Source organism: Heterodontus francisci, chromosome 4 (genome assembly GCF_036365525.1).
Source record: "Heterodontus francisci isolate sHetFra1 chromosome 4, sHetFra1.hap1, whole genome shotgun sequence".
NCBI classification, from domain to species: Eukaryota; Metazoa; Chordata; class Chondrichthyes; order Heterodontiformes; family Heterodontidae; genus Heterodontus; species Heterodontus francisci.
Window position 1 is genome coordinate 128052404 of NC_090374.1, and position 26345 is coordinate 128078748.

At 41.9% G+C, this 26345-nt stretch overlaps 1 protein-coding gene across 3 annotated transcripts in view; it reads right to left on the minus strand.

Annotated features, from left to right (window-relative positions):
* The window catches only part of auh (AU RNA binding protein/enoyl-CoA hydratase), a 301138-nt gene that overhangs the window by 102045 nt on the left and 172748 nt on the right, over window positions 1-26345 (minus strand). For all 3 annotated transcript variants that reach the window (XM_068030150.1, XM_068030149.1, XM_068030151.1), the window contains one exon: window positions 17101-17157. In XM_068030150.1, the coding sequence (XP_067886251.1) occupies window positions 17101-17157 (57 nt within the window). The remainder of the gene's footprint in view (window positions 1-17100; window positions 17158-26345) is intronic.

The window sequence follows — 26345 nt, forward strand, 5'->3', positions numbered from 1 at the left end:
AAAGCAAAGATTATGAGAGCCAATAGGCCCCAGAGAGCAGAGGGGAATGCCCCATGGAGGAATTGTTTTCACTGGAACGATGGAGGTGGAGGGGTGGCATGATAGAGGTTTACAAAGTTATGAACGGCATGGACAGAGTGGATAGTCAGAAGCTTTTTCCCAGGGTGGAAGAGTCAATTACTAGGGGACATAGGTTTAAGGTGCAAGGGGCAAAGTTTAGAGGGGATGTGCGAGGCAAGTTTTTTTACACAGAGGGTGGTGAGTGCCTGGAACTTGCTGCCAGGGGAGGTGGTGGAAGCAGATACGATAGCGACGTTTAAGAGACATCTTGACAAATACATGAATAGGAAGGGAATAGAGGGATATGGGCCCCGGAAGTGCAGAAGGTGTTAGTTTAGGCAGGCATCAAGATCGGCGCAGGCTTGGAGGGCCGAATGGCCTGTTCCTGTGCTGTACTGTTCTTTGTTCTTTGAATCATTTGGGCTGTGGGTGCGGCCTTTCCTCCACGAAGCCCCATCACATGGGCACTGAGCCTCTGGCTCCGATGGCCCCTCAGCCTGCCGCAGGTTGCAAAACTGACCCTAATTGGTGCCTTAAGCATCTTAATTGGCTGCCTGCCTCCGTGGAGCAGGCAGCTGTTCCTATTCCCAGCCCGCCCCTGGGAATGTTCCCTGGCCGAGGGATGCCACGGGGAGCTCTCCTCCCCATCACGCCCCTGTGCCTTCAAGCCCGCCATCACGAACCGGGAAAATTCCGTCCAGAATTAGAGCAGTAAGAGGCCCCTTTAGGCTTTGCACCAGATGCAGTATAATTCCAGTGCAGTGTCAAGCTCACTTTATAATGTATTCAAAAGGTTTGTTGGAGCTCTTGAGCATTTTGTAAACTCAAGCAGTTTTCTCTTAATATTTTAAGATATTTTCTCAAACCATTAAGAATTTGCTATCCTGGAGCAGAGATCTGTGCATGGGCTGTAACCATATACATAACAAAGCTCTATTTTGGCTACTGGAGCATAATTCCAGGCAAGAGGTATACACCAGATGTTGCAAGCAAACTGGTAGTTCAAATTCTTAAAATTCTCTATTGGAGACTCTACTTCCCAGTTTGGTCATGTGCGGATGTGAAATACACTTGTGAAAAGTTTAGGTCCACTTTAGCTCCAACAACCTTGATTCAGAGCAGTAGTATCAACTTAGGTAGACAGAGGGGACTGATACATGGAGGCTGAGTCTCCGTTTCAGTATCACTCTCCTCAGACCACAAATTATAAATAAAGCGCCTTTTATCTTCATTATTTAAACTTTCTTACATCCCAACAATGGTTGAAATAGTCAACAACCCAACCTTTTTAAGCACTAGCCTAAAAAGCACAGGAAGCTGGCTCTTCCAGTGGGTCTGTAGCAGAATTAGCAATTCCTAGACATTCCAACACTTCTCTGAACTATCCAATTAATATCTAATGAGATCAGAAACAAGGGAAAAGTCTGTTGCTGTTGGGGGAAAAAAACAGAATACAATCTTCCTGTCTCTGGACAGACAAGGGGCTACTTCATCATGTAGAGAGTACACTTTTTTTTTAAGTTAAATACTACTGAAATGCTAATGGATGTATGCTTAATCCAACTTAAGGACCCAAATTGAAATACACACTAAGATCTTTATTGTGGCACATTTACTCTACATCTAATTCCTTTTGAAATACTGTTGGCCATTTCTCAATATCATCTTGTGGTGTCCTGTATGTGTAAAATATGCATTTTAGCTTCTCTCTTTATTCTAGTTATGATCCTGAGTCTGTGACCTGTTCTGAAATCCTCAACCATTGAAAACCATCCTCCTCAAAATCTATTATTTATTAAAACCTCTATAAGATCCCCTTTAACCTTTCCTATTCCACTGAAAAAGCCCCAAATTTTTAAGCTTTCCTTCACAGCTATAACCTCTCATTCCTGGTAGCATTTTCTTGTATTTTGCTGTATCCTTGCCACTCCTTCCTTACTTTTATAGTCATTGTCTCTATGTATAAAACCTAGGGCCTTACTTGCCTTGACATCCCCTTTTCTACTTTCATTCTAATGTTGAAAGATGCATGTGTTTGCACCTCTAGATTTCTTTATTGTTCCACTCCGTTAAGAACTTTACAATTTATAATACATTACCTTACACTTTTTCCACATTTCTTTGTACTAAATTTGATCTGTCACCCACCTGTCCAATCTGATAACTATGATGTCCTGCAATCTTCCTCACAATTTGCCATGACCTCTAATTTGGTAACAACTTTCAATACCCAAATCATTTATACAAATTGATAACTAATGAAGTCCCAGCAAAAGATCTTGAACATATCATAATCCACACCCCAAACCAAAGAAAAAGAAAAGCCAAATCCCTCTACTCTTCGCATTCTATCTCCAGCCATCTTTCTATCCATTCAACAACATTCCCTTTAACACTACAGGAGAGAAACTGGCAAACACATGAAAACAGGTGTGGGGATCAGGTACATGATTAACCTGCATCCAATCATTGCTTTGCAGGCAGCACATTAAATTGGTGCTACCTGCCTTTTTAAACAATTGTTGTGTGCAGGCAGCTTCCCTTGTACTGTTCATTAGATGTGCACATCTGTAGGGGGTCTGATTTAATAAGTGGCTAATGCCACTTAAAGGCAGTGCGTAACTCATAAAGGGGAGGTGCACTGTGGCTGTAAGAAATAGTGAGAATTTTTTCAAAGGTTTGTCTTGTTACAACTGACCGCTCCTGTCAAAGCCCCCCAATCAAAATATACGACTCTGATTGCGGTGGGACCAACGCACTGTTAATTCAATCCCGTCGCTCCACAGATCAGCTAACATATCATTTAAAACTTTCCAAATTGAAGAAAGACCCAGCCAAATTATATCATCTATTAACCCCCTGAATGAGGCTAACCAAACCAGGTGTCTTTAAATCAACAAATTAACTCTTCAATTAGAAGAACTAAACTCTTAAACACTAAGAAAATATAAACAACATTTAAAATAGAAAAAAATAAGAGTCTGTGCAAATTTACAGTCCAATGTTGCTTGATGTCCTCACAGAATGTTGCCTGAAGTTCTCACAGAATGTTGACTTCCTTCTCCAGCGAATTTCAACAATTAATGACTTGCAAACACTTTCAACGGAATCAATCTGACTTTAGAGTTTTTGAGGGATAAAAGATTGTCACAGTCTAACGTCCCTTTCTTCAATTTAAATTACCAATGATGTGTGTTTTGGCTTGACGTTTTTTAGAATTTTGAGAGATAATAATTAAACAGACTAAAATCCTATTCCTTCAGTTTAAATGGTTGAGAGCTCTTTTCCCAGGTGCCAACACCAGCTGTGTCTGTATGTCTTTGTCTGTCTATTAGAACAAACTGTCTTCAACTAAAAGCCAGTTCAAAATTAAATTGCAACAAATGTAATGCTTGCTACTCACTCCCAGTGGCTGTATCTATGGTAACAAGAATGCACCCTTTGAATCACAGTCTCCAAATGGCTGTTTCCAACGGCAACCAAAAATGTACCTTTCTATAACTCCTGAGGCTTGCTGGTTCTTAAAGCAATACTGATCCCTTGCAAGCCTTAAAGGCAAACCGCATATTCCCGGAAAAAAAACTACAGGACATGACAGTCTGAGGTACTTGAACAATGGCTGAACATGCGAGAGGGCAAGCATCAAGGTTTTCAGACAATGAAGATCTTGGTGGGAGAGGGAGAGAAGGAGATACATCCTGTATTCACAGTGGGTCGGAGGCCCTTCAGCCATATACACATGATGCCAGATATGTTGCTCCAAGAACATGGATGCAAAGCAGGAAGAAGTTTATCTATTTGATATGAATGGCATATCCTTTCAACTGCACCACTAGCCTTATCCACAGCTCAATTCACGATACCCCCATCACCCACAAACATCTCTATCAATTAGGACTCAACCCTTTAATTCATACGCTTTACCTTACCCTCACACACTTGGCACTATTTAAACTGCCACACTCAAAATGCACAGGCAGCACACAATGGCACCTATTCATCCTTAAAAACGACATCACCCAAACATACTGCATGACATTCATTGCTTGATATACTTTCCTCTTGCTTGCAGGATAAAATGTTGCTACCTACTATTATGCACCAGAAAACTGGAGGAGGACAAACACACCTGCATGTTTTAACTCCCATGGAGGAGACAGTGCTGCCCATCATGGAAGAGGCATCACTGAAGCTGTGGCCAATGGCAGGGGTGAAACGATCGATGATTAGGGGATCTGCATACCTAATCCTGCATCTCATCTCATTTCTCCCTCATTACATAATCTCTCTGATTCAAGCTGCCGATGGTGTAAGCATACACTTCTTACTTTCTCCTCTCCCCTCCTGCAACCAAACCCTTGCCTATTTTTCATTTCAGATACCCGAAAACTGGAACCTTCCCAGTCAACGGAACAGGAAGACAGGGATGAAGAGACACTCACTCACTCTTACAATGCAGCCACCAGCTCAGACACTGACACTGCATGTAATTTAGGGGCTAGGATTGAGGAGGGAATCTGCACATGGTGAGACACCAAATACAAGTGCGCAAGAGCCAGGGTGGGGGGCGGAAAGGATAGCACAGGTGTTGGCTTGCCAAAGGGTGAGATGTTGTTTATATTTTTAACAGCAGCCTGGAAAGAGCCGGACACATGAAAGTTAAGAGCAATGGAACCTTGACAGCCACAGGCAATGCTGTCCTTGTCCTACGTTGAGGTTGCAATTGTGGCTGCAGCAATTAGCAGATTTCAGTCACAACTTTTTTTGTGAAGCTAAGACGTATCAAGCATTGGTCTTTGCCAAAGTTGAGTTAAGAGATTTGCTCCCTAAAGCCCCTCAATGAATATGGGCTCCGTCTGAAAGCCCTCCTCCTCTTTCCTCTTGTAGCAGCTTGTCTTGCTCTATGTAGCCTCTCTTCATTCTTCATGCTCAATTCCCAGAGGAATCCCTACCATCCCACCCATGTCTGGAAGCAACTGGTTTCAGCACAAGCTTTTAAATCAACAAAAAAGTACTTCAGCATCAGCCACCCCACTTTCTGCACACTATTCAAACTTCAGCCAAGTATCGGGAAGCTCAAAAAACTCTCACAATTGCACCAACAGTCAGAAGAAATAATCCAGCAACTAGCCAATACGTAGTTCATGATCTCTTCAAATAGCACCGATGGAGGATCCTTCATGCCATTTACACTATGTTCAGCAATGCAAGGTTAAGGCAGGGTGTATAGGCTAGAGTGGGGAGCTCAAAAACAGCAGCGCTGACATCAAATCAGCTTTGCATACTGACTGATGTCATAATCTGCCTGCACTGGATGCTACTAGGGGTTGTTCGGTGCATGTGTGCACAAACCCCTTTACCAAGGTGGCATTCAGTGCACTTCCCGCCTGAAGAATGCACGTGCATCTTGGAACCTTTTTTCAAGCATTAGGAGGTCACATAGCGCAGAGACCAATTTCTCTCCCCTCACATGTCTTAATTTTTATAGCAATTCTCTTATGCGGCATAATTTACGTGGCCTTAATTTTTGTAACACCTTTCTTAATCAAACGTTGGCTGAAAAACTTTATATGCGATCCACTGGTATAATCTATGATTTCTTGGAAGAAATTTAATAAAATTAGTTAAGCATGACCTGTCCATAAATTCTGATTAGTCCATTCTTTCTAAATGCTCACTAATTTGAACCCATATTACAAAGGGGTAATTTTATGAATCCATGTTGCCAGTATATTGGCAATTCAGGTATGCACTGGCCATGATTTTCTGACCATTAAATTTAGGCTAACTGGCCTTTAACTTTCTGGCTTATCCCTTTGGTGACTATCCATCTAAGTTATGCCACTCGCCCCATTCTTTGACTCAATTCCCATTTCCAAAGTTTTTTGTAGATTGTAATTTATGCCTCTTCTCCAAACTCCTTCAGTATGCTAGGTTGCATACCACACATATCTGATGATTTTCTATATTTAATCCCATGAACTTTTTAAATAGTTTCCTTTTCAGTACTTAACTGCAGTAGCAGATAAATATTTGAAGCACATGAAGATGCAGTGCTTCTGGGAGAGAGTAGGACAGTGTAATTGGTTTTGGATTGCATCTAAAAAATTGCCATCACAGACATAATGGGCTGAATTCCTCCTTCTGCACTTTCAATTTTATAGTTCTATAGTGGCTCTTCCACATCCTGCTCAAGTCTTCCAACAATCCCACTTTCACTGCTCTCTCTCTCAAGTATTCTTTTAAGGATGAAAAAGAAATAACAATATGGAGATGCTTGGGTAGAAAGTTGAAAATGGCCAGGATAGCACAAGGGTGTGCCTGCTATAGTGCAACAGAAGGAAGGGAAATGCACAGGAAGCCAGAGCTGGAGCACCAAATGGCACAAGCTGGGACATAGGAATGCAGAAGGCTGCAACAGCAAGGTGTGCACTGAGTCCATGGAGGGATTTGTAATCAAGGATGAAAATTTTGAATTTAATGCATTGGGGTCAACAAGGACATGGGGTTATGGGTGAGCAGGACTTAGTACATGGTGGAGTTTTAGAAAAGTTGGAGTTTGTGTAGGGTGAAGCTCAAATGTCTGGTGAAGAAGGCACTGGAGAAGTCAAATTGGAAGGTAACAAAGGCACATGTAAGGGTTTCAGTAACTGCAGTTACAGAGAATGTCATCAATGACTTTGAGCATGATGGTCTTGGTTCAGGGCAGAAAATAGACTGAAGAGATTAAGTTGGGAATTTTAGGAAGGTTGAGCATTGAGCTGAGTAGCAATAAAGTATTTGAGAATCTTCAAAAAGAAAAGGAGATTAATTACCTGGTAAAGGGTGGAAGTAAAATCAATGGCGGGCTTTTTGAAAAAGGGATGGCTGGTTTGAAACAGGGGAGAATGGTGTCTGTTCAAAGAGGGCAATTAATGATATCGTCAAACATTATATAGAAGTCACAGCACTGAAACAGGCCATTTGGCCCAACTAGTCAATGGAGATGTTTATGTGCCCCTCTACTTCATCTGACCTTGTCAACATGTCCTTCAATTTCTTTCTCCCTCATGTACTTACCTAGCTTCCCCTTAAATGCATCAGTTTAGGTTTTAAACTATAAACAAAACAGTGAAAATAATACCTCTCCCAAAAAAGATAGCATGATTTTGAAATTCACAGCATTTGCTTATTTGATTCCCAATTTACATTTAGTGGCAAATATCCCTCCAAGTGCGGGGCTTTACTGATTGGGGCAAAGTAAGATAAATTGAGTAAGCATATATTATATCTGTAACATTACTGTATAACAAGATATAGATTCATATACAAGAAAAAAAGCTGTCTCCTTGTCAGATCCAGGTTATAGATAAGTTCAGTGAAAGCAAAGAAAATAAACTCTGGCCCCATCTCCCCAAATAAAGGTAAACCTGTTACTCTTGGAAATTGCTTGGGAATTTTCCAAAATGGTTATCAAGATAATCTCTAAATAAGGAGTGTTGATTTTTAACAATTATTCATTGATATTCATCGGGGGCAACATGCTGCATCCAAAAGGATTAAGAGGCTTTACTAATTCTAAAGTAGAATGGCTAAATTGGAAGACGGTTAATTTCAGTGAGATGAGAAGGTATCTAGCCAGAGCAAAATGGAACAAAAAACTGACAGGAAAAACTAATGGTGATGGGTGATCTTTAAGGAGGAGATATTTCAGATATAGACTAGGTACATTCCAACTAGGGGGAAAGGTAGGGGAACAAAAGCGAGGGCTCCATGGATAACAAGGGAGATAGAGATTATGACAAAACAAAAAAAGGGTGTGTGATGCATGTCAGGTGAACTCCAAGTGAGAACCAGGCCAAATATGGTAAATTGAGATGGGAGATGAAGAGATAAATAAGATGGTAAAGAGAGAATATGAGAATAGAATAGTGTTACTACCAAGGCAGGAATAATACACTGTTAATTCAGTCCCACTACTCCACAGGTCATAGCATATTAGAAAAGTTTCTCACCTACTGGAAAATAGCTAAATTAAACAATCTATTTGTCCCCCAGAATAAAGCACATCAAACCAGGATTCTTTAAACAACAACAAAATTAAATATTTATTAATAAACTAAGTCTTAAACAATAATCAGATAACTCTATATGTGAAAAGATTCCTTTCATATTTCTTATTCTTCCTAACCCTCATGCATACACACATACATAAAAAAAAGTTAACCGGGAGAAAAGGACGATATAGTTTACAACTATCTCTTAGGAATAATAAAATAATTAGGTTGTCACGTTCTGGTAGGATATTTCTGGGCTGGTGAGGTGTCTCAGAGTCGGATGCTACTTGAAGTCTCTCCAGGCAGATTCTTATTGCCTCCAGTCTCCGAAAAATCTCTGCCTCAGAAGTGATTTCTTTTGCCTGTTATATTTTGACAGATCCTGAAATCTCAAGAAAGCTTCTATTGCTAGACTGCTATTTCAAAACCCAAGTAGATGAACAGTCTGAGATGGGTAGGCATTCACGGCATTTGGTCTGCAGCAGGGGTCACACAGATCTTTCAGCAAAGGGTGTAGCAACAGGTCTACTTAGGTTTTGAAATAGCAGTCTAGCAATAGAAGCCATGTTGAGATTTCAGGATCCCTCAAAACATAACAAGGAACAGGAATCACTCCTGAAGCACAGATTTTTCAGAGAATGGAGGCAATAGGAATCTGCTACCTTTTAAAATGCAGGGCTTCCTCTCAGCAAAGGAGCCTTTCTCCACAGAGAGCAGCAACTTCTCTTTTCCTGGGTCTTTTCCTCTCTCCAGGTAGACCACAGCCACCACCTCAAATGTAGAATTTCTTTTTACAAGAGGCGCAAGCCTTCTTTTTCAGGGAGAGGTCTTTTTTCTGGTCTACAAAAAAACAAGTTTGTTCTGCCTCCGGCCTGCCCAGCTTACCAGTCTCCATAATGCAAAAGAAAAACTGAAACTTTATCAAGTCATGTGACTTGTCATTTCCCTTGCTTTTGTTTGGAACAGGTGTCTTGCAGTCTGTCCCACTCAGTTCAAACACCAATTTCAGCATTCAATGTTCACAGAAAATCCTTTTTCTCAGTCTTTTAAAAACCACACAGAACTCCAAGCTTTCAAATAAAAAAAAACTCACGACAATAGCCGTCAACTTAAAAAGGAACCCAAAAATCTTCCACTGGCATGCAAGTAATAAGCGGGTAGTAAGAGGTGCAGTGGATCCTGTTAGGGACAAAGAGGGCAACATATGCTTAGAGGTGCAGGGCAAGACTAGACTTAATGAGTACTGTGTATTGGTGTTTACTAAGGAAAAGGATGCTTATAAAATACTGGCAGAGGTAATGGATGGGGCAAAAATTTGATCGGCAGAATATATTGGGAAGGCTGGCTATGCTTAAGAGTGGATAAGTCATCTGGTCCGGGTGACTTTACATTCCAGGCTGCTAAAGGAAGTGGCGGTTGGGAAATAGGAGAAGGGCTTGCCATAATCTTCCAATCTTTGTTTGATATAGGGGAGGTGCCCGAGGATTGGAGAGTAGCAAATGTGGCAGAAATATGAAGTGATTCATTTTGGTAGGAAGAACATGGAGAGACAATATCAAATAAAGGGTACAATTCTAAAGTGGGGGGGGCAGGAGCAGAGTGACCTGGGCGCATATGTGCATAAGTTATTGAAGTTGGCAGGGAAAGTTGAGAGAGTGGTTAATAAAGTATACAGAATCCTGGATTTAATTAATAGGGCATAGAGTACAAGAGCAAGGAAGTTATGTTGAACTTGTCTAAGACACTAGTTCGGCCTCAGTTGGAGTATTGCGTCCAGTTCTGGGCGCCGCACTTCAGGAAAGACGGGAGGGCATTGGAGAGAGTACAGAAAAGGTTCATGAGAATCCAGGGATGAGGAATTTCAGTTATGTAGATTGGAGAAGATAGGGCTGTTTTCCTTGGAGAAGAGAAGGCTGAGAGGTGTTATGATAGAGGTATTCAAAATCATGAGGGGTCGCGACAAAGTAGACAGAGAGAAACTGTTCCCACTTGTGAAAGGATGGAGTACGAGAGGGCACAGAGTTAAAGTATTTGGTAAGAGAACCAAAAGTGAGATGAAGAAAAACTTTTTCACGCAGAGTGTGGTTAAGGTCTGGAATGCGCTGCCTGAGAACGTGGTGGAGGCAGGTTCAATTGAAGCATTCAAAAGGGAATTAGACTGTAATATGAAAAGGAAGAATATGCAAGGTTACGGGGAGAAGGCGGGGGAATGGAACTGAGTAAATTGCTCTTTTGGAGAGCTGGTGCAGATCCGATGGGCTGAATGGCCTCCTTTTGCACTGTAACTATTCTGCGATTCTGTGAAATGTGACACTCTTATTCACGAAAGGGTGTAAGGACAGTCATAGCAACCACAGACCAGTTAGTTTAATATCAGTGGTGGGTAAGGTTTTAGAAACAATAATCAGGGAAAAAATAAACAGGCACTTGGAGAGGTTTGAGTTAATTAAGGATAGCCAACATGGATTTGTAAAAGGCAGATCGTGCTTGACTAATTCAATTACATTTTTTGATTAAAGTAAGGAAGAAGGTTGATAAAGGGAATGCGATGGATGTCGTCTATATGGATTTTTAGAAAGCATTTGATAAAGCACCACATAAAAGGCTGCTTAACAAAATTGAGGCTCATGAATAGGAGGGTCAGAGTCAGCTTGGATTAAAAAAAGCTTAAGGACAGAAAACGACAAGTCATGGTAAATGGTTGTTTTTCAGACTGGAGCATGGTAGACAGTGGAGTTCTCCAAGGTTCAGTGCTAAGATCACTGCTTTTTTGATATATATGTATATATAAATTACTTGGATCTTGGGATACAGCAGAATTTCAATTTTTTCCAAAGATACCAAACTTGGAGGAGTAGCAAACAACAAGGATGATACAAATCGACTGGAACAGGACAGAGGAAATCAGAATGGGCAGACAATTGGCAGATGACATTTAATACAGTCAAGAGTGAAGGGATGCATTTTGGCAGAAGGGTTGTGAGAAGCAATATAGACTTTATGGCACAGTTCTAAGGAATGTGCAGGGACAGAGGGATCTTTGAATGTGGCAGGGAATATTGAGAGAGTGGTTAACAAAATATATGGGACCTTGGGCTTCATAAATAGAGTTATTGAGTACAAAAGCAAGGAAGTTATTTTGAATCTTTATAAAGCTCTAGTTAGGCCACAACTAGAGTATTGCACCCAGTCCTTGAGAGGGTGCAGAGGAGATTTACCAGAATGGTTCCAGGGACGAGGGATTTTACAACCAAGGTTAGTTTGGAGAAGCTGGAGCACAGGAGGGGAGATTTTAGAGGTGCACAAGATTATGACAGGTTTAGACATGGTAGACAAGGAAAAGAGGTTCCCATTAGCTTTTAAAAAAAAATGTATTTATTGATACAGCACTGAAACAGGCCCTTCGGCCCACCGAGTCTGTGCCGACCATCAACCACTCATTTATACTAATCCCACATTCCTACCACATCCCCACTTGTCCCTTTGTTCCCTTACCACCTACCTATACTAGGGGCAATTTATAATGCCCAATTTACCTATCAACCTGCAAGTTTTTTTTGGCTGTGGGAGGAAACCGGAGCACCCTGCGAAAACCCACGCAGACACAGGGAGAACTTGCAAACTCCACATAGGCAGCACCCAGAATTGAACCCGGGTCGCTGGAGCTGTGAGGCTGCGGTGCTAACCACTGCGCCACTGTGCCGCCCATAGCTGATGGTACAAGGACTAGGGGACACAGATTGAAGGTTTTGGGCAAGAGATGCAGGGGGGTATGAGGAAGAACTTTTTTTACACAGCGAGTGGGAACGACTTAGAACTCACTGCCTATGAGAATGGTAGAAGCAGAGAGACGATGAATGATTTCAAAAGGAAATTGGATGGGCACTTGAAGGAAATAACCATGCAGGGCTACATGGATAGAGTGGTGGGGGAATGAGACTGACTGGATTGCTCTATGGAGAGCCGACATAGATCTGATGGGCCGAGTGGCCTCCTCCTATGCCCTAAGTGACTCCATGACTCTAATCTAATCACATCTCAATATTAATTTATTAAAATGAATGTAAATAGTAGCTCAGCAGTTTGCTGTTTGGTGAATGAGGGCACAATGAAAAAGATAGACCAACATTTAGTCAATCGAGCTGAAAATAGTGGTTGTTGAACATTTTATTCACAGAATATTTGTCTGACACATCCGGAGTCGCTATCATCAAACTGCAGAACTGATCCTGATTTCGCTGAAACCAGTGTGTATGTGAGTAATTGGTTTCATTTGTAATAAGCTTCCCTTCAGGACTGCAGTATGAAATGCAGCTTACTACTTGAAAAGCAAACTCAAAGCCTTCCTTAGTTGCTTAGCAAAGAATTTGGAACTCACATGGCCTGTAAAACAGATTGGTATTGCACGATAAGTATTTGATCTAGTCATTTGAGAGTATTTCCAAGAAGCTTGAGAGTAACTAGAGAAGTCCATAAACCATATCTGTGTACTGCTGTATGACCATTTGACCAACAGCAAATCACATTGAAGACCATGGCCATTCAACGTCCCTCTACAGTGGAGGTCTTTTTGGTGAAGATTCCAAGTTCAACTTCCTTAAAAAAAAATGCCATGACTAGTCTGGATTCCAGGCTACTGCAGTCCGTTTTCTCTGCATTCAACATATTGGGCAATCAGATAATGCAGCTACTCAACAACCTCATTGCTGGCAAGCAATCTGCTTCCACACACATCTTTGATCAGACTAAGGACGTGCCCAGCACCAGATGAACAGAAGAGCTGACATAGATGACAGAGATTTCTCTTAGGAAAAAAATCGCATACATATTACCCGATCACCCCACATATATAAGTAAATACAGATGTATTCCAGGGCAAACAGGCCCAAGTAGCCAGCACATCAATACCAGTACTTGTAGTTTTGGGGCCGTCTAAGGGGTGGTACTGGCATACCTTCATCTGTAAAAGGTATACAATGACACCCAAAAACCACCAACTTTACTTCCTCTTCCAGTTAGATAAACATGTTGAAGAAACACAGTTAGGAAGTGGAAGACATTCACCATATATTTTCAATAAGAGGAAGCACCAGGACAAAACACCCTGAACATACCAGTGCCAAAGTTTGAGTGACTGATACAGGGATGTATTCTGCGTTTGTTTGGTATGAGACAGATTAAGGTACCCAAGTAAAAATGATGTTGAATTCAGGAAACAATGTATGACTGGGCCCAGTGGAGGCAAAGCTTTACTTGGCAAGGGGATTGAGCACATGATGCAGAAAGCTGAGAGGAGTACAGAAAGTGGAGGGGTGAAATCAAAAAAGAAATTAGGAAAGCAAAGAGAGGGCATGAAAGAATGTTGACAAGCAAAATCAAGGTGAGCCCAAAGATGTTTTATCAATACATTAAGAGTAAGAGGATAACTAAGGAGAGAGTAGGGCCCATAAAAGACCAAAAAAGTAACCCATGTGTAGGGGCGGAAGATGTTGGTATGGTTCTTAATGAGTACTTTGCATCTGTTTTCACAAAAGAGGGGGACGATGCAGACATTGTAGTTAAGGAGGAGGAGTGTGAAGTATTGGATGTGATAAACACAGGGAGAGAGGAAGTATTACTGGGACTAGCATCCTTGAAAGTTGATATATCACCAGGTCCAGATGAAATGTACCAAGGCTGTTAAAAGAAGCACATCAACTGCACTACCCTCATCTATCTTCCTTGTTACTTCAAAAAATTTGATCAAGTTAGTCAAACAAGACCTTCCCTTAACAAATCCATGCTGACTATCCTTGATTAACCTGTGCCTTTCCAAGTGACAATTTATCCTGTGTCTCAGAATAGATTCCCATAATTTGCCCACTACTGAGGTTAGACTGACTGGCCTGTAATTATTTGGTCTATCTTTCGCTCCCTTTTTAAACAGAGGTACAATGTTAGCAGTTCTCCAATCCTTCGGCACCACACCTGTATCCAGTGAGGAGTGGAAAATGATGGTCAGACCTTCTGCTATTTTCTCTCTATCTACATGGATTTTAGTAAGGCTTTTGACAAGGTCCCACCATGGTAGACTCGTTAAAAAAAATAAAATCCCATGGGATCCAGGGAAATGGAGCAAGGTGGATACAAAATTGTCTCAGTGGCAGGAAACAAAGGGTCATTCTTGATGGGTGTTTTAGTGACTGGAGGGCTGTTTCCAGTGGTGTTCCACAGGGCTCAATACTGGGTCCCCTGTTTTTTGTGGTATATATTAACGATTTGGATGCAAATATAGGAGGCATGATCAAGAAGTCTGCAGATGACACAAAGATTGGCCATGTGGTAGATAGTGAGAAGGATAGCTGTAGGTTGCAGGAAGATATTGATGGTCTGGTCAGATGGGCAGAAAAGTGGCAAATAGAATACAACCTGGAGAAATGTGAGGTGATGCATTTGGGAAGGTCAAACAAGGCAAAGGAATACATGATAAATGGGAAAATACTGAGAAGTGTAGAGGAAGTGAGGGACCTTGGAGTGAATGTCCACAGATCCCTGAAGGTAGCAGGACAGGCTGATAAGATGGTTAAGGCGGCATATGGAATCCTTTCCTTTATTAGCTGAGGTATGGAATATAAGAGCAGGGAAATTATGCTGGAACTGTACAACTCATTTGCTAGGCCACAACTTGAATACTGTGTGCAGTTCTGGTCACCTCATTACAGAAAGGATGTAATTGCACTAGAGAGGGTACAGAGGAGATTTACAAGGATGTTGCCAGGACTGGAAAAATGCAGCTGTGAGGAAAGATCGGGTAGGTTGGGGTTGTTCTCATTGGAACAGAGAAAGCTGAGGGGAGATTTGATTGAGACGTACAAAATTGTGAGGGGCCTGGATAAAGTGGAGGTGAAGGGTCTATTCACCTTAGCAGAGACCTCAGTGACAAGGCGGCATAGATTTAAAGTGATTGGTAGAACAATTAGAGGGCGATGAGGAAAAACTTTTTCACCCAGAGGGTGGTGGGGGTCTGGAACTCACTGCCTGAAAGGGTAGTTGAGGCAGAGACCCTAAACTCTTTCAAAAGGAGTCTGGATATGCACCTCAAGTGCCATAATCTGTGGGCTACGGACCAAATGCTGGAAGGTGGGATTAGAATAGTTGGATCGTGTTTGGCCGCACAGACATGATGGGCCAAGTGGCCTCTTTCTGTGCCTTAAACTTTCTATGATTCTATCATTGTGACTTTTGTGCATTGCATGTGGCAGGCACTTAACTAAATGTTCTTTATTAGATCTTTCCTTATGACCCTCCCTTATGCCAGATACGTCAACTGTCTGCGGGTTGGATTGTCTTCTGTCTCTGGTTGCTGCTGCCCATCTTCTACTTGCTCCATGGCAAGGCCTTTTTAAGGAACAAAATTATGTAACATGCAACCATAAATTTGACAACTTGGTCAGGTCGTACTACAACATTCCCTTGTCAGGCAAGGCATTTAAACTTTTACTTCAAGCAGTGTGTACTTCATTCTGTCACTCTTCAGGTGTTCACCAATGGGATAAACAGTCAAGGCTCCAATGATGAGCATTGGTTCCCCAACAGCTGTCCATCCAGATTTCCTGGTTCTTGAAGTAATGGTGACACCGTGGATTAGCATAAAATGAATAAATCAAGGCAATACAGAGTAATGAGTATTCACTGCATTATCAATGCCAAGGTCACAAAAGCACCCACTTATGGAGTAGAACATCTTTCAGTCCATGAACAGGGCAATAATAGGGCGTAGAGTCCATTTGACCTGCATTTTAAGGACTCCAGACTGACTGTTATATGTTTTTCATGACGAGATATATGAATTGCTTGGCAAAGGCAAACAAAACATGCATGGCTCACATGATGGAACTATGCATTGTAGGTTGGGAGATTCAGCAGGTATCTCCTGCGGCTGCTTAGAAAGAACCAGTGGCATGATACTTCAAAGCAGCAGTTATCTTTACAGCCACCAGCAAAGCCAGTTAGAGTTAGTCATAACCTAAACTGTATGTATGCTTAAAATTGTACACTGGAAAATTGTTGTAGAAATTGTGGGATGTTCTTTCATTTCTTTTGTAATAATTGCAAGCTATGGTGGTTAGGTGTTCACACTCTGTTGCTAAATACAAACATACAAATTTGAAGACCACAGAAAGACCCAGGGATAATAAGGGGAAAAAATACTCTGGAATATTCCACTCCGACCCCTTCAGGCAATCAAAACCAGTCCAGGAGATCACATGGACCATGTGTTATCTATAAAGCCACTAACCAAATCAGTTTAAAATTGTTTACAAGGTTGTCACTGTGACATGGAAGTATACTTCCCCCTTCTCACCACACAGGTCAAGCTGGCACTCTTAACTTGACACCACCACCACCCCCGCCAACCAATCCCTCTCCCCCCCTGTTTCTTACTGGCACTCTTCTTCACCCCTCCCTTCTCAGTTTATGCTGGCATTCTTCTCCTGTTTCCCGTGCCTCTAGTTCAAACTGGTGCTCTCTCCCTATGCCCTTGCTAGAGCTCAAGTTGTTCTTCTTGCATACCCCCTCCTTCATGCTAGTATTAATTGTTCCTCCTCAGATCATGCTGGTACACTTCTCCCATCTCACCATTTCAATCCACCTCCCTACTCAGTTCAAAGAGTGATCTTCCCCTACATCCCCTCCACCCCCACCTGCGCTCCAAGTGCTAGTCCAAGCTCCTATTTGTTGCTCCTGCTCCAGTAGATTGAACACTACTGCATGCTGCAATGTAAATTCCTGATCTCACAAATACTGTGAAATGGTGGAGCAACAGCAGTAAATAGGAGCTGCCATCAGTTCTCAGGGCCAGATCTGCGAGTGGTGCTAATTTCCATTCATAAAAGTGGACAAGTAGAAATTGAACCAGAGCAGACACTGGAGCATTCTTCAATCAAACACATCCACTTTGTTGGTAAAATACATTGATTTAGAATATAATCCTGGAAACAGGGTCGATTGTATGAGTCCATACCTGCACCTGGAATGATTGCCAACTTGGTTTCAACAAGTCCCATTTTTGCAGAGGTAGCTGTAAAATAAAGAGCAGAAATACACATTGCTCAGATACATGTTTTACATACTAATTTTTCAACAGTACTGAAAACTTAATCACCTTGTAGGGCCTTCATTCTTCAACTTGTTGGATCCTCCAACAACTATAATAGTGTAGCCTGAATTGATAGGTTCTGAGAAACCATCTGCTAAATATTAACACAAAAAACATGGCCATGATTTATGGATGGACGGTGCTGCACATTGTCCACTTCCACACTACATAAAACTGCCGTAACTGCAGCACTGAACCACTTTGATTTGATGTGAAGTTAAACTGGAACTAATTACTGCTCAACACTAAACCCGCTCCCTAGTGTACCAGAATTAAACTGTGGATGGGTGGAATAATATCACATGGAGATTCTGTATAATTTGAAGAATAAAGACGACCTTGATACACTTCCAATCCAGACAATGTGTAATAGATAAAAGTTTTAATATAGATTTCTAAAAGTATGAAGAGTTTTGATGAAATAAACAAAAAGGCTAAACAGGGGCATTAATTTAAAATTATCACTGAGTGGAAGTGCAACTGAAGGTGACTAAAGGGCAAGACAAGTGAAGCAACTTCCAAAAAGTGGCAATCACCTGTTAAGCACAGAAAGCACTCTTTGAGAAGTGCTCTGCACATCAGCCTCTCACCTGGCCATGATCTCACTGAATGGCAGAACAGGTTCAAGGGGCTAAATGGCCAACTCCAAAATTCCAAATGCCTGTATTTTAAATGACCCATAAAAAGAATACAATACATTGATTTGAATTGCTACTGCTGTTTCTCCATACTTCTATAAATGTAACGCACATGCATGGTTGAGGGGCTACCTGTCTTAAGGCTGATAGATTACCACATAATTACCTGTAAAGTGCATTTTTACTATTGTAGATTGAATTTGATTCAAATGATAAGTTGTAATAGATTCCATGCTCTCAGCAGGTAATGGTGTGTGCGCAGAGAACATCACATGCACAGAATCTGTGATTTTTGGGCAGAAAATCACAGGCTGCACACCTGCAACATGCTCTCTGAAAGTGGTGTTCCCTGCTGGGAGCATAGGAGAGTGGAACCCTAATGTCACCTGAAATATATTCAAAAATAACAATTAACCTTTATCTATGAATTTTGAATAATGGATTAGACCCCAGAGTTTAAGAGAACATTCTACAACTACCTTTTTAACTAAATTTTCAATCATTTTAAATAAATAGTGCATTAATTCTTTAAAATATTCACATTTCTTCTTTTTACTGTTAGACATTCCAGTTCTGAAATTTCCTCAGCAAATACCAAAAATTAAAAGCAACCTGACACTACATTCACACTTTTGTACTTGCATTGATTTTTTTTTTTGCCTCTTTGATTGCTATTTATAAATGTGTCCGCCTGAGTGTATTATTGTAAACTCATGTTATGCTTAACCTTAGCAGACTGCAGAACATGATGTGTGGGCAGAAAGTCGCTGTTAAATCTCAGGTCAATTTAGCAGATTTATGGGATTAGATCTGCAGTAGTAACAGCCTCCATCGCCTCAGCACTGAATTTTAGGTCTTTTTTTTAAATTAAAGAAAACATAAGATTCACAGAATGAGAAAGGGCATTCAGCTGATCAAATCTTTCTTTCCATATATCATGTGTAATTCAGTAGTCTCTATTCAATCCATTTCATTTACACACAGAAAGTTTTGTAACTTTTCTCTCATATCCACTGCTCATGACACAACCTGTGAATCAGAAGATTGTGAGTTCAAGCTTCACTTCACAGCTTGAGGACATAATCTAGACTTCAGCACAGTAATGAAGGAGTGCTACATTTTCAAAGCATTATTCTTTGGACAAAAACTTAAAACCAACATTTGCCTGTTTCAGTGATTCAAGTAAATGACAAAAATCTCATGCTATTATCTGAAGAAGGCATAGGTTTCTCCCAACAATCGTCTGGCTTCATCAACATTCTTCCCTCAAACACCACGACCGAAACAGAACAATTGGCCACTTTCATTGATGTTTTGTGGGATTTTGCCAAGGTCTTTCCTGTATTTGAAGCATTTTTGAAAGATGTAATAAGGCACTAGACAGGTGTAAGTCTTCCCTTTTCCACTTCACAAAACATAACTCAAAGTTTTGTTTCAAGTCTTGTTTAGAGTTTATGAAGTGTATTTAAATACAGTTTGCACATTGCACATAATAATCCAGACATTTTTTATTTATTTCAGGATTTTAAAAACCTGTAACATATCTTCTCAATCTTTTTTCTTTAATAGAAACAAGTTCAGTTCTGTATCCCTTTTTGTCTTAACTAAAATGTCTTGATTTTCAGAATATTCATTTCCTCTTCTCTTTGTAAATCTGGCAATGTACAAAGACTACCTTTCATGTACTGTGCCTTCCCAGCAAGACTGTAAGGTTTTCCACTTTTCCACAGAGATCTTCCTAGATGTTAAAAGTCTGCCGTATTAATAATACAGGGATGGTACCATAGTGGCAATGTTACTGGCAAGGATAGGCACTGACATGTTGCACCACAGATATTTGATAAAATTATTGACTCAGCCACAGACATGGGGGCAATTCATCTATATATAAAGTGCATAGCCAATCGAATGCCATCAAAACAGAGTCCAATTTAAAACACATTTCTCCCTATAAATAAAGTAGCTAAGCATATAAACATCAATGGAGAGCAACACAACTGCATTAGCTAGCTAAAAAGCAAAATAGTGTGTAATGCCAATGCGAATTACTTTTGTTGACAGAATAGAGCTAGCTACACCATGTCATGGGGTGGTAGATGGACCTTATCAAATGACCTCTGTGGATTCACACTATGCCAGGAGTGCAAATTCATCCAATAAACCATGAAACTCAAGGAGAGGATTGTTATTGTAGTAATTCAGGTGAGGCAGTAGAAAAATCTGCAATAGGGAGACGGACCATTTATCACACTGCTATTATCACAAGACAATTTAACCCTTGATGGTCAGTGTTCGTGCAACTTCTCCACCTGCTTGTAATATGTGTCTGAATGCATGCCAGCCAACAAAAGGGCAGTGATCTCCAAATCAGGAGAATTTTCTAGAACGGAGCAGATAGTACTTCAGAAGAGTCATGTAAAACAGAAAAGCAGAGTGGGACAGGAAGAGACAGAGAGATTAAGAGTAGGTAGCTAAGACTAGTTTCTTCACCTTGACAGGCTGTTAAAACAGGTTCTGGATTCTAAAATACAGAAACAACAGCATCTCTCATGGACAAAATGCTATTTGCTCACCAAAGTAGTGACAAAATTAGATGAACACAATTACAAATAAAGACTGCCCTTCAGTTCCTCCAATAAACATTATCATTAGTTACAGCCACTGTCTCAGAATCCTCCGTTCCATCCCTGGCAGCACAGTGGTATACAGACAGGAGGAAGTGGTCCTGAGAGTCCTCAACATCGTCTCTGGATCCCATGAAATCTCATAGCATCAAGTCAAACATGGACAAGGAAACTTCCTGCTGATCACCACCTACCATCCTCCCTCAGCTGATGAATCAGTGCTCCTCCATGTTGAGCACCACTTGAAAGAGGAAACTGAGGGTAGCAAGGGCACTGAATGTACTCTGTTTGGGGGAACTTCAATGACCAAGAGTGGATCGGCAGCACCACCACTGACTGCGCCGGCCAAGCCCTGAAGGATGCAACCTGTGACAGGTGGTGAGAGAACCAACATGAGGGAAAAACCTACTTGGCCTCATCCTCACCAATCTGCCTATCGCAAATGCATCTGTCCACGACAGTATTGATAAGACTGATCATCGCACAGTCTTTGTGAAGACTAAGTTGCATCTTCACACTGAGGACACCACAGTACTCAATTGGATAGATTCACAGAAATATACAGCAGAAAGGAGGCCATTTGACCTATCGTGTATGCACCAGCCAACAAGGATCCATCCAGCCTATTCCCATTTTCCAGCTTTTGGTCCATCGCCTTGTAGGTTATGGGACTTCAAGTGCATATCCAAGTACTTTTTAAATGGTATGAGGGTTTCTGCCTCTACCACTCTTTCAGGCAGTTGGCTCCCAATCCCCACCATCCTCTGGGTGAAGAAAATTGCCTTTGAATCCTCTCTAAATCTCCTACCTCTTAACCTAAGTCTATGCCCCCAGTCATGAGCACGTCAACCAAGGGGAATAGGGCCATCCTACCCACTCCATCTAGACCCCTCATAATTTAGTACACTTCATTTAGGTCTCCCCTCAGCCTCCACTGTTCCAAAGAAAACAACCCTAGCCTATCCAAACTTTCCTCATAATTAAAAGTCTCCAGTCCAGGCAACATCCTCTTAAAGCTCCTCTGTACCCTCTCTAGTGCAATCACATATTTCCTATAGTGTGGTGACTAGAACTGCACACAGTACTCAAGCTGTGACCTAGTGTTTTACACAGTTCTAGCATAACATCTCTGTTCTTGTATTCTATGCGTCACCAATAAAGACAAGTATCCCGTATGCCTTCTTGACCACCTTATCTACCTATCCAGTCATCTTCAGGGATCTGTGGACATGCACTTCAAGGTCGCTCTGTTCCTCTACACTTCTTAGTATCCTACCATTTGTTGTCTATTCTCGTTAACCTTCCCCCAAATGCATTACCTCACATTTTTCCAGACTGAACTCCATTTGCCACTGTTCCACCCACCTGACTAGTTCATTGATATCTTCCTGCAGTCTGTAAGCTTTCTTCATCATTATCAACCACACGGCCATTTCTGTAGCGTCTGCAAACTTCTTAACCATACCTCTTACATTCAAACCAAATCATTGATACATACCACAAAAAACAAGGGACCTAGTACTGAGCCCTGCAGAACCCCAATCGAAAGAGCCTTGCAGTCACAAAAAACACCCATTGACCATTAACCTTTGCTTCCTGTGTTACGATCGGGTGAGGAAGGGGTCTCAGGCTCTCCTCCGGCCCCTTTCCTGGTTTGGCCGTAACAGGGTTTAACTTTTAAAACATGGTGTTTTTAGCTTACCCCCTCAGCGAGTCCTTGCTCACTAATCTTTAAATTGTAATTGTAAATGAACCAATCAGACAGGTTTCCTTAGGTTTAAACAAGAAAGATATAAGTTTATTAACCTCATCACTCAAATTCAGTTAAAATTACTAAAATACACAACGCAACCATGTTCGCATGCAAAAGAGAGAACACACACACACAAATAGATACAGGGGGAGAGAAAGAATAAAGGGGAGGGGGGGGGGGGGGGCGTTGGAGTAGTAAATGGAATTCAGTTACTGTCTTCAGTTTTGCTGTAAAGTTCTTGATTAGAGTTGAAGTTTTGCAGCTCTCACTGGGGCCCAGTGCACATTTTCAAACTTGTTTCTCTGGTACCAGAAGGCTGAAGAGGTCCTCTGTCTTGCGGCTTAAACTGTTTCCGTGGATCTCTGGGACTTTGCTTGAGAGAGAGAGGTACCTTCCTTCTCTTTGGTCTTCAAATTGCAGTCTGCCCCAAACCTTTCTGTATGGCACAATTCAATCAGTTCCCAGTCTGGTCAGCAGGCATGTCATGTGACCAGCTCTTCATTTGAAACAGCATCGTCTGCGAGGGTTATTGATTCTTCAAAGCTTCCTAGACACATTTGGTGGGGCGGTGGGGATGAGGGGGGGGGGGGGGGGAGGGTAGAGGGAACGGCGAGGGAAGAGTGCTGGCTCTTACATAAAGAAGGTTGATTATTATGATTGCCCAGACCAATCTTGTTAATTGAATTAGTCAGTACTTCCATTGTCTCTCTATTCAACTGTCTCTCAGAATGCAAATGTGCAGCCATGTTTCAGCTGTTCAGCTCTGTGGTCCTTTTAAATAAGTTACATCCAATGTCCAGTAAAAAGTTCAAGTAGTGTTCTATCTGACGAAATGAATATGTTTCCATTTGGCCCGTGTGGTTTCTGTCACACCTGCCTGAGCCAATTTTGGATCCAACCTGCCACTTTGCCTTGGATCCCATGGGCTTTTACTTTTGTGACCAGTCTGCCAAGTGGGACCTTATAAAAGGCCTTGCTAAAATCCTGTTCTGATGAAGGGTCGCAGACCTGAAACGTTAACTCTGTTTCTCTCGCCACAGATGCTGTCAGACCTGTTGAGTATTTCTGGCACTTTCTGTTCTCATTGCTAAACTTCATATGGGCTACATCAAATGCACTACCCTTGGCGACTTTCCTTGTTACTTCCTCAAGAAATTCAATCATGTTGGTCAGAAACAACCATCCATTAACAAATTCATGCTGATTGTCTTTGATTAATCAGTGTCTTTCGAAAGGACGATTTATCTTGTCACTCAGAATTTTTTCCAATAATTTTCCCACCATTGAGGTTAGGCTGACTGGCCTGTAATTAGGATAGACTCAGAACAGATCTAGTATGTCAAAACTGGGCATCCATGAGGAGCTTTGGGCCATCAGCAGCAGATTTATATTCAACCACAATCTGTAACTTTGTGTTGTTGGAGCTGCACTCATCTAGGCAAGTGGACAGTATTCCATCACACTCCTGACCTATGCCTTCTAGATGGCAGAAGGGCTTGGGAGAGTCAGGAGGTGAGTTAGTCACCTCAGAATTCCCAGCCTCTTACCTTCTGAAAAGCCACAGTATTTGTATGACTGGTCCAGTTAAATTTCTGATTAACGGTAACCCCCAGGAGGTTGATGGTGGGGGATTCAGCAATGGTAATGCCATTGAATGCCAAGGGAATGTGGTTAGATTCTCTTTTGTTGGAGATGGTAATTACCGGGTACTTCTGTGGCATGAATGTTACTTGCCACTTAACAGCTCTAACCTGAATGTTGAATCTTGCTGCATGCAGGCCCAGACTGCTTCAGTATCTGAAGAGCTGTGAATGGTACTGAACACCGTGCAACCTTCAAATATCCCCACTTCTGGACCAAAGGTCATTGATGAAGTAGCTAAAGATGGTTGGGTCTAGGACATTATCCTGAGGAACTCCTGCACCCTATGTGGCCTGGCATATCCCCACTCTACTATTACCATCAAGCCAGGAGACCAACCTTGTTTCAATAAGGAGTGTAAGAGAGCATGCCAGGAGCAGCACTAGGCATACCTAAAGATGAGATGTCAACCTGGTGAAGTTACAACACAATTGCATGAATTCTAAACAGCGGAAGCAGCATGCTATGGACAGAGCGAAATGATCCCACAACCAACAGTTCAGATCAAAGCTCTGCATTCCCGCAACATCCAGTCGTGAATGGTGGGGGACAATTAAACAATTAGCAGGAGAAGGAGGTGCCAAAAACATCCCCGTCCTCAAAGATTTAACAGCCCAGTACGTCAGTGCAAAAGACAAGATTGAAACATTTGCAATCATCTTCAGCCAGATGTGCTGAGTTCCATCTCAGTTCCTCCTGCGGTCCCAACCATCATAGATGCCAGTCTTCAGACAATTCAATTCACTTTACATGACATCAGGAAATGGTTGAAGGCACTGGAAACAGCAAAGACTATGGGCCCTGACAACATCCCGACTTTAGTACTGAAGACTTGTACTCCAGAACTAGCCGCAACTCTAGCCAAGCTATTCCAGTACAGCTACAATGTGAGCATCCACCAGACAATGTGGAAAATTACCCAGGTATATCCTGTCCTCAAAAAGCAGGAAAAAAATCTAATCCAGCCAACTTCCACCCCATCAGTCTATTCTCAATCACCAGCAAGAGAGGGAAGGGGTCGTTGACAGTGCTGTCAAGCAGCACTTACACACAGCAACCTGCTCACCGATGCTCAATTTGGATTCTGCCGGGGCCACGCAACTTCAGACCTCATTACAACCTTGGTCCAAACATGGACAAAACAGCTGAATTCCAGAGGTGAGTTGAGAGTGGCTGCGATTGACATCAAGGCAGCATTTGACTAAATGTGGCATCAAGGAGCCCTAGCAAAATTGAAGTCAGTAGAAATCAGGGGCAAAACGCTCCACTGGTTGGGGTCATACCTAGCACAAGGGAGATGGTACCTATATTGGTCCTAGCTATGCCTGCCTTTTTGTGGGATATTATGGGATATATAAACATTCCTGTTTTCAGTCCTCTTCCTGCTCTCGGCTGAACTGGAAGATTTCATTGAATTCGTTTCCAATTTTCACCCTTCTTTCACCTTCACTTGGTCTATCTCCAACTCTTCCTTTCCCTTCCTTGTCTTCTCTGTCTCCACTTCTAGGGATAGGCTTTCAACCAATATTTATTATAAGCCCACAGACTCCCACAGCTACCTGGTCTACATTTCTTCACAGCCCACATCTTGCAGAGACTCTATTCCAATCTCCCAGCTTCTCCATTTCCGTTGCATTTACGGATAATACAACCATCCATACTGGCACTTCCAAAATGTCTTCCTTTTTCCTCAATCGAAGATTCCCTCCGAACCATGGTTGACAGGGCCCTCGACCATGTTCAATCTATTTCACGCACTTTTGCTCTCACCCCTTCCCCGAACCATGATAGGGTTCCTCTTGATCTCACCTTCCACCCCACCAGCTTCTGTATTCAACAGATCATTCCTCCACCATTTCCGTCAGCTCTAGTGTGATGCCACCCCTCCCCTTTCAGCATTCCGAAGGCACCATTCCCTCCGTGACACCCTGGTCCACTCCTCTTTCACCCTCAACACCTACCCCCTTTCCATGCAACAGCAAGAGATGCAACACCTGCCCTTTAACCCCCTCAGTTCTCACCATCTAAGGCCCCAAACACTTCTTCCAAGTGAAACAGCAATTTACTTGTACTTCTTTCAATTTAGTATACTCTACTTGCTGCTCAGGATGTGATCTCTTCTACACTGGGGAGACCAAACGCGGACTGGGTGACTGCTTTGCGGAACACCCCCATTCAGTCCACAAGCGCGACCCCAAGCACAGAAAAGGTTAAAGCAAGTTTAACAGTTTAATTAATGCCATCAGCCCCACAAGTACATAATACACATGGCGTTATAAAAGGACCATGTCAGCATAATGATGTTGAAATGGTTCAAAAGAACTCATTGTTATCCAGGAAATGTTTCACTATTTTCTGCAATGAGGAAGTGAACTCATGATCAAAGGATAAATAATTTGGAATACTTTTAAAATTATTGGTTACATTTCACTATGTCACAGAGTAAACGTTAAC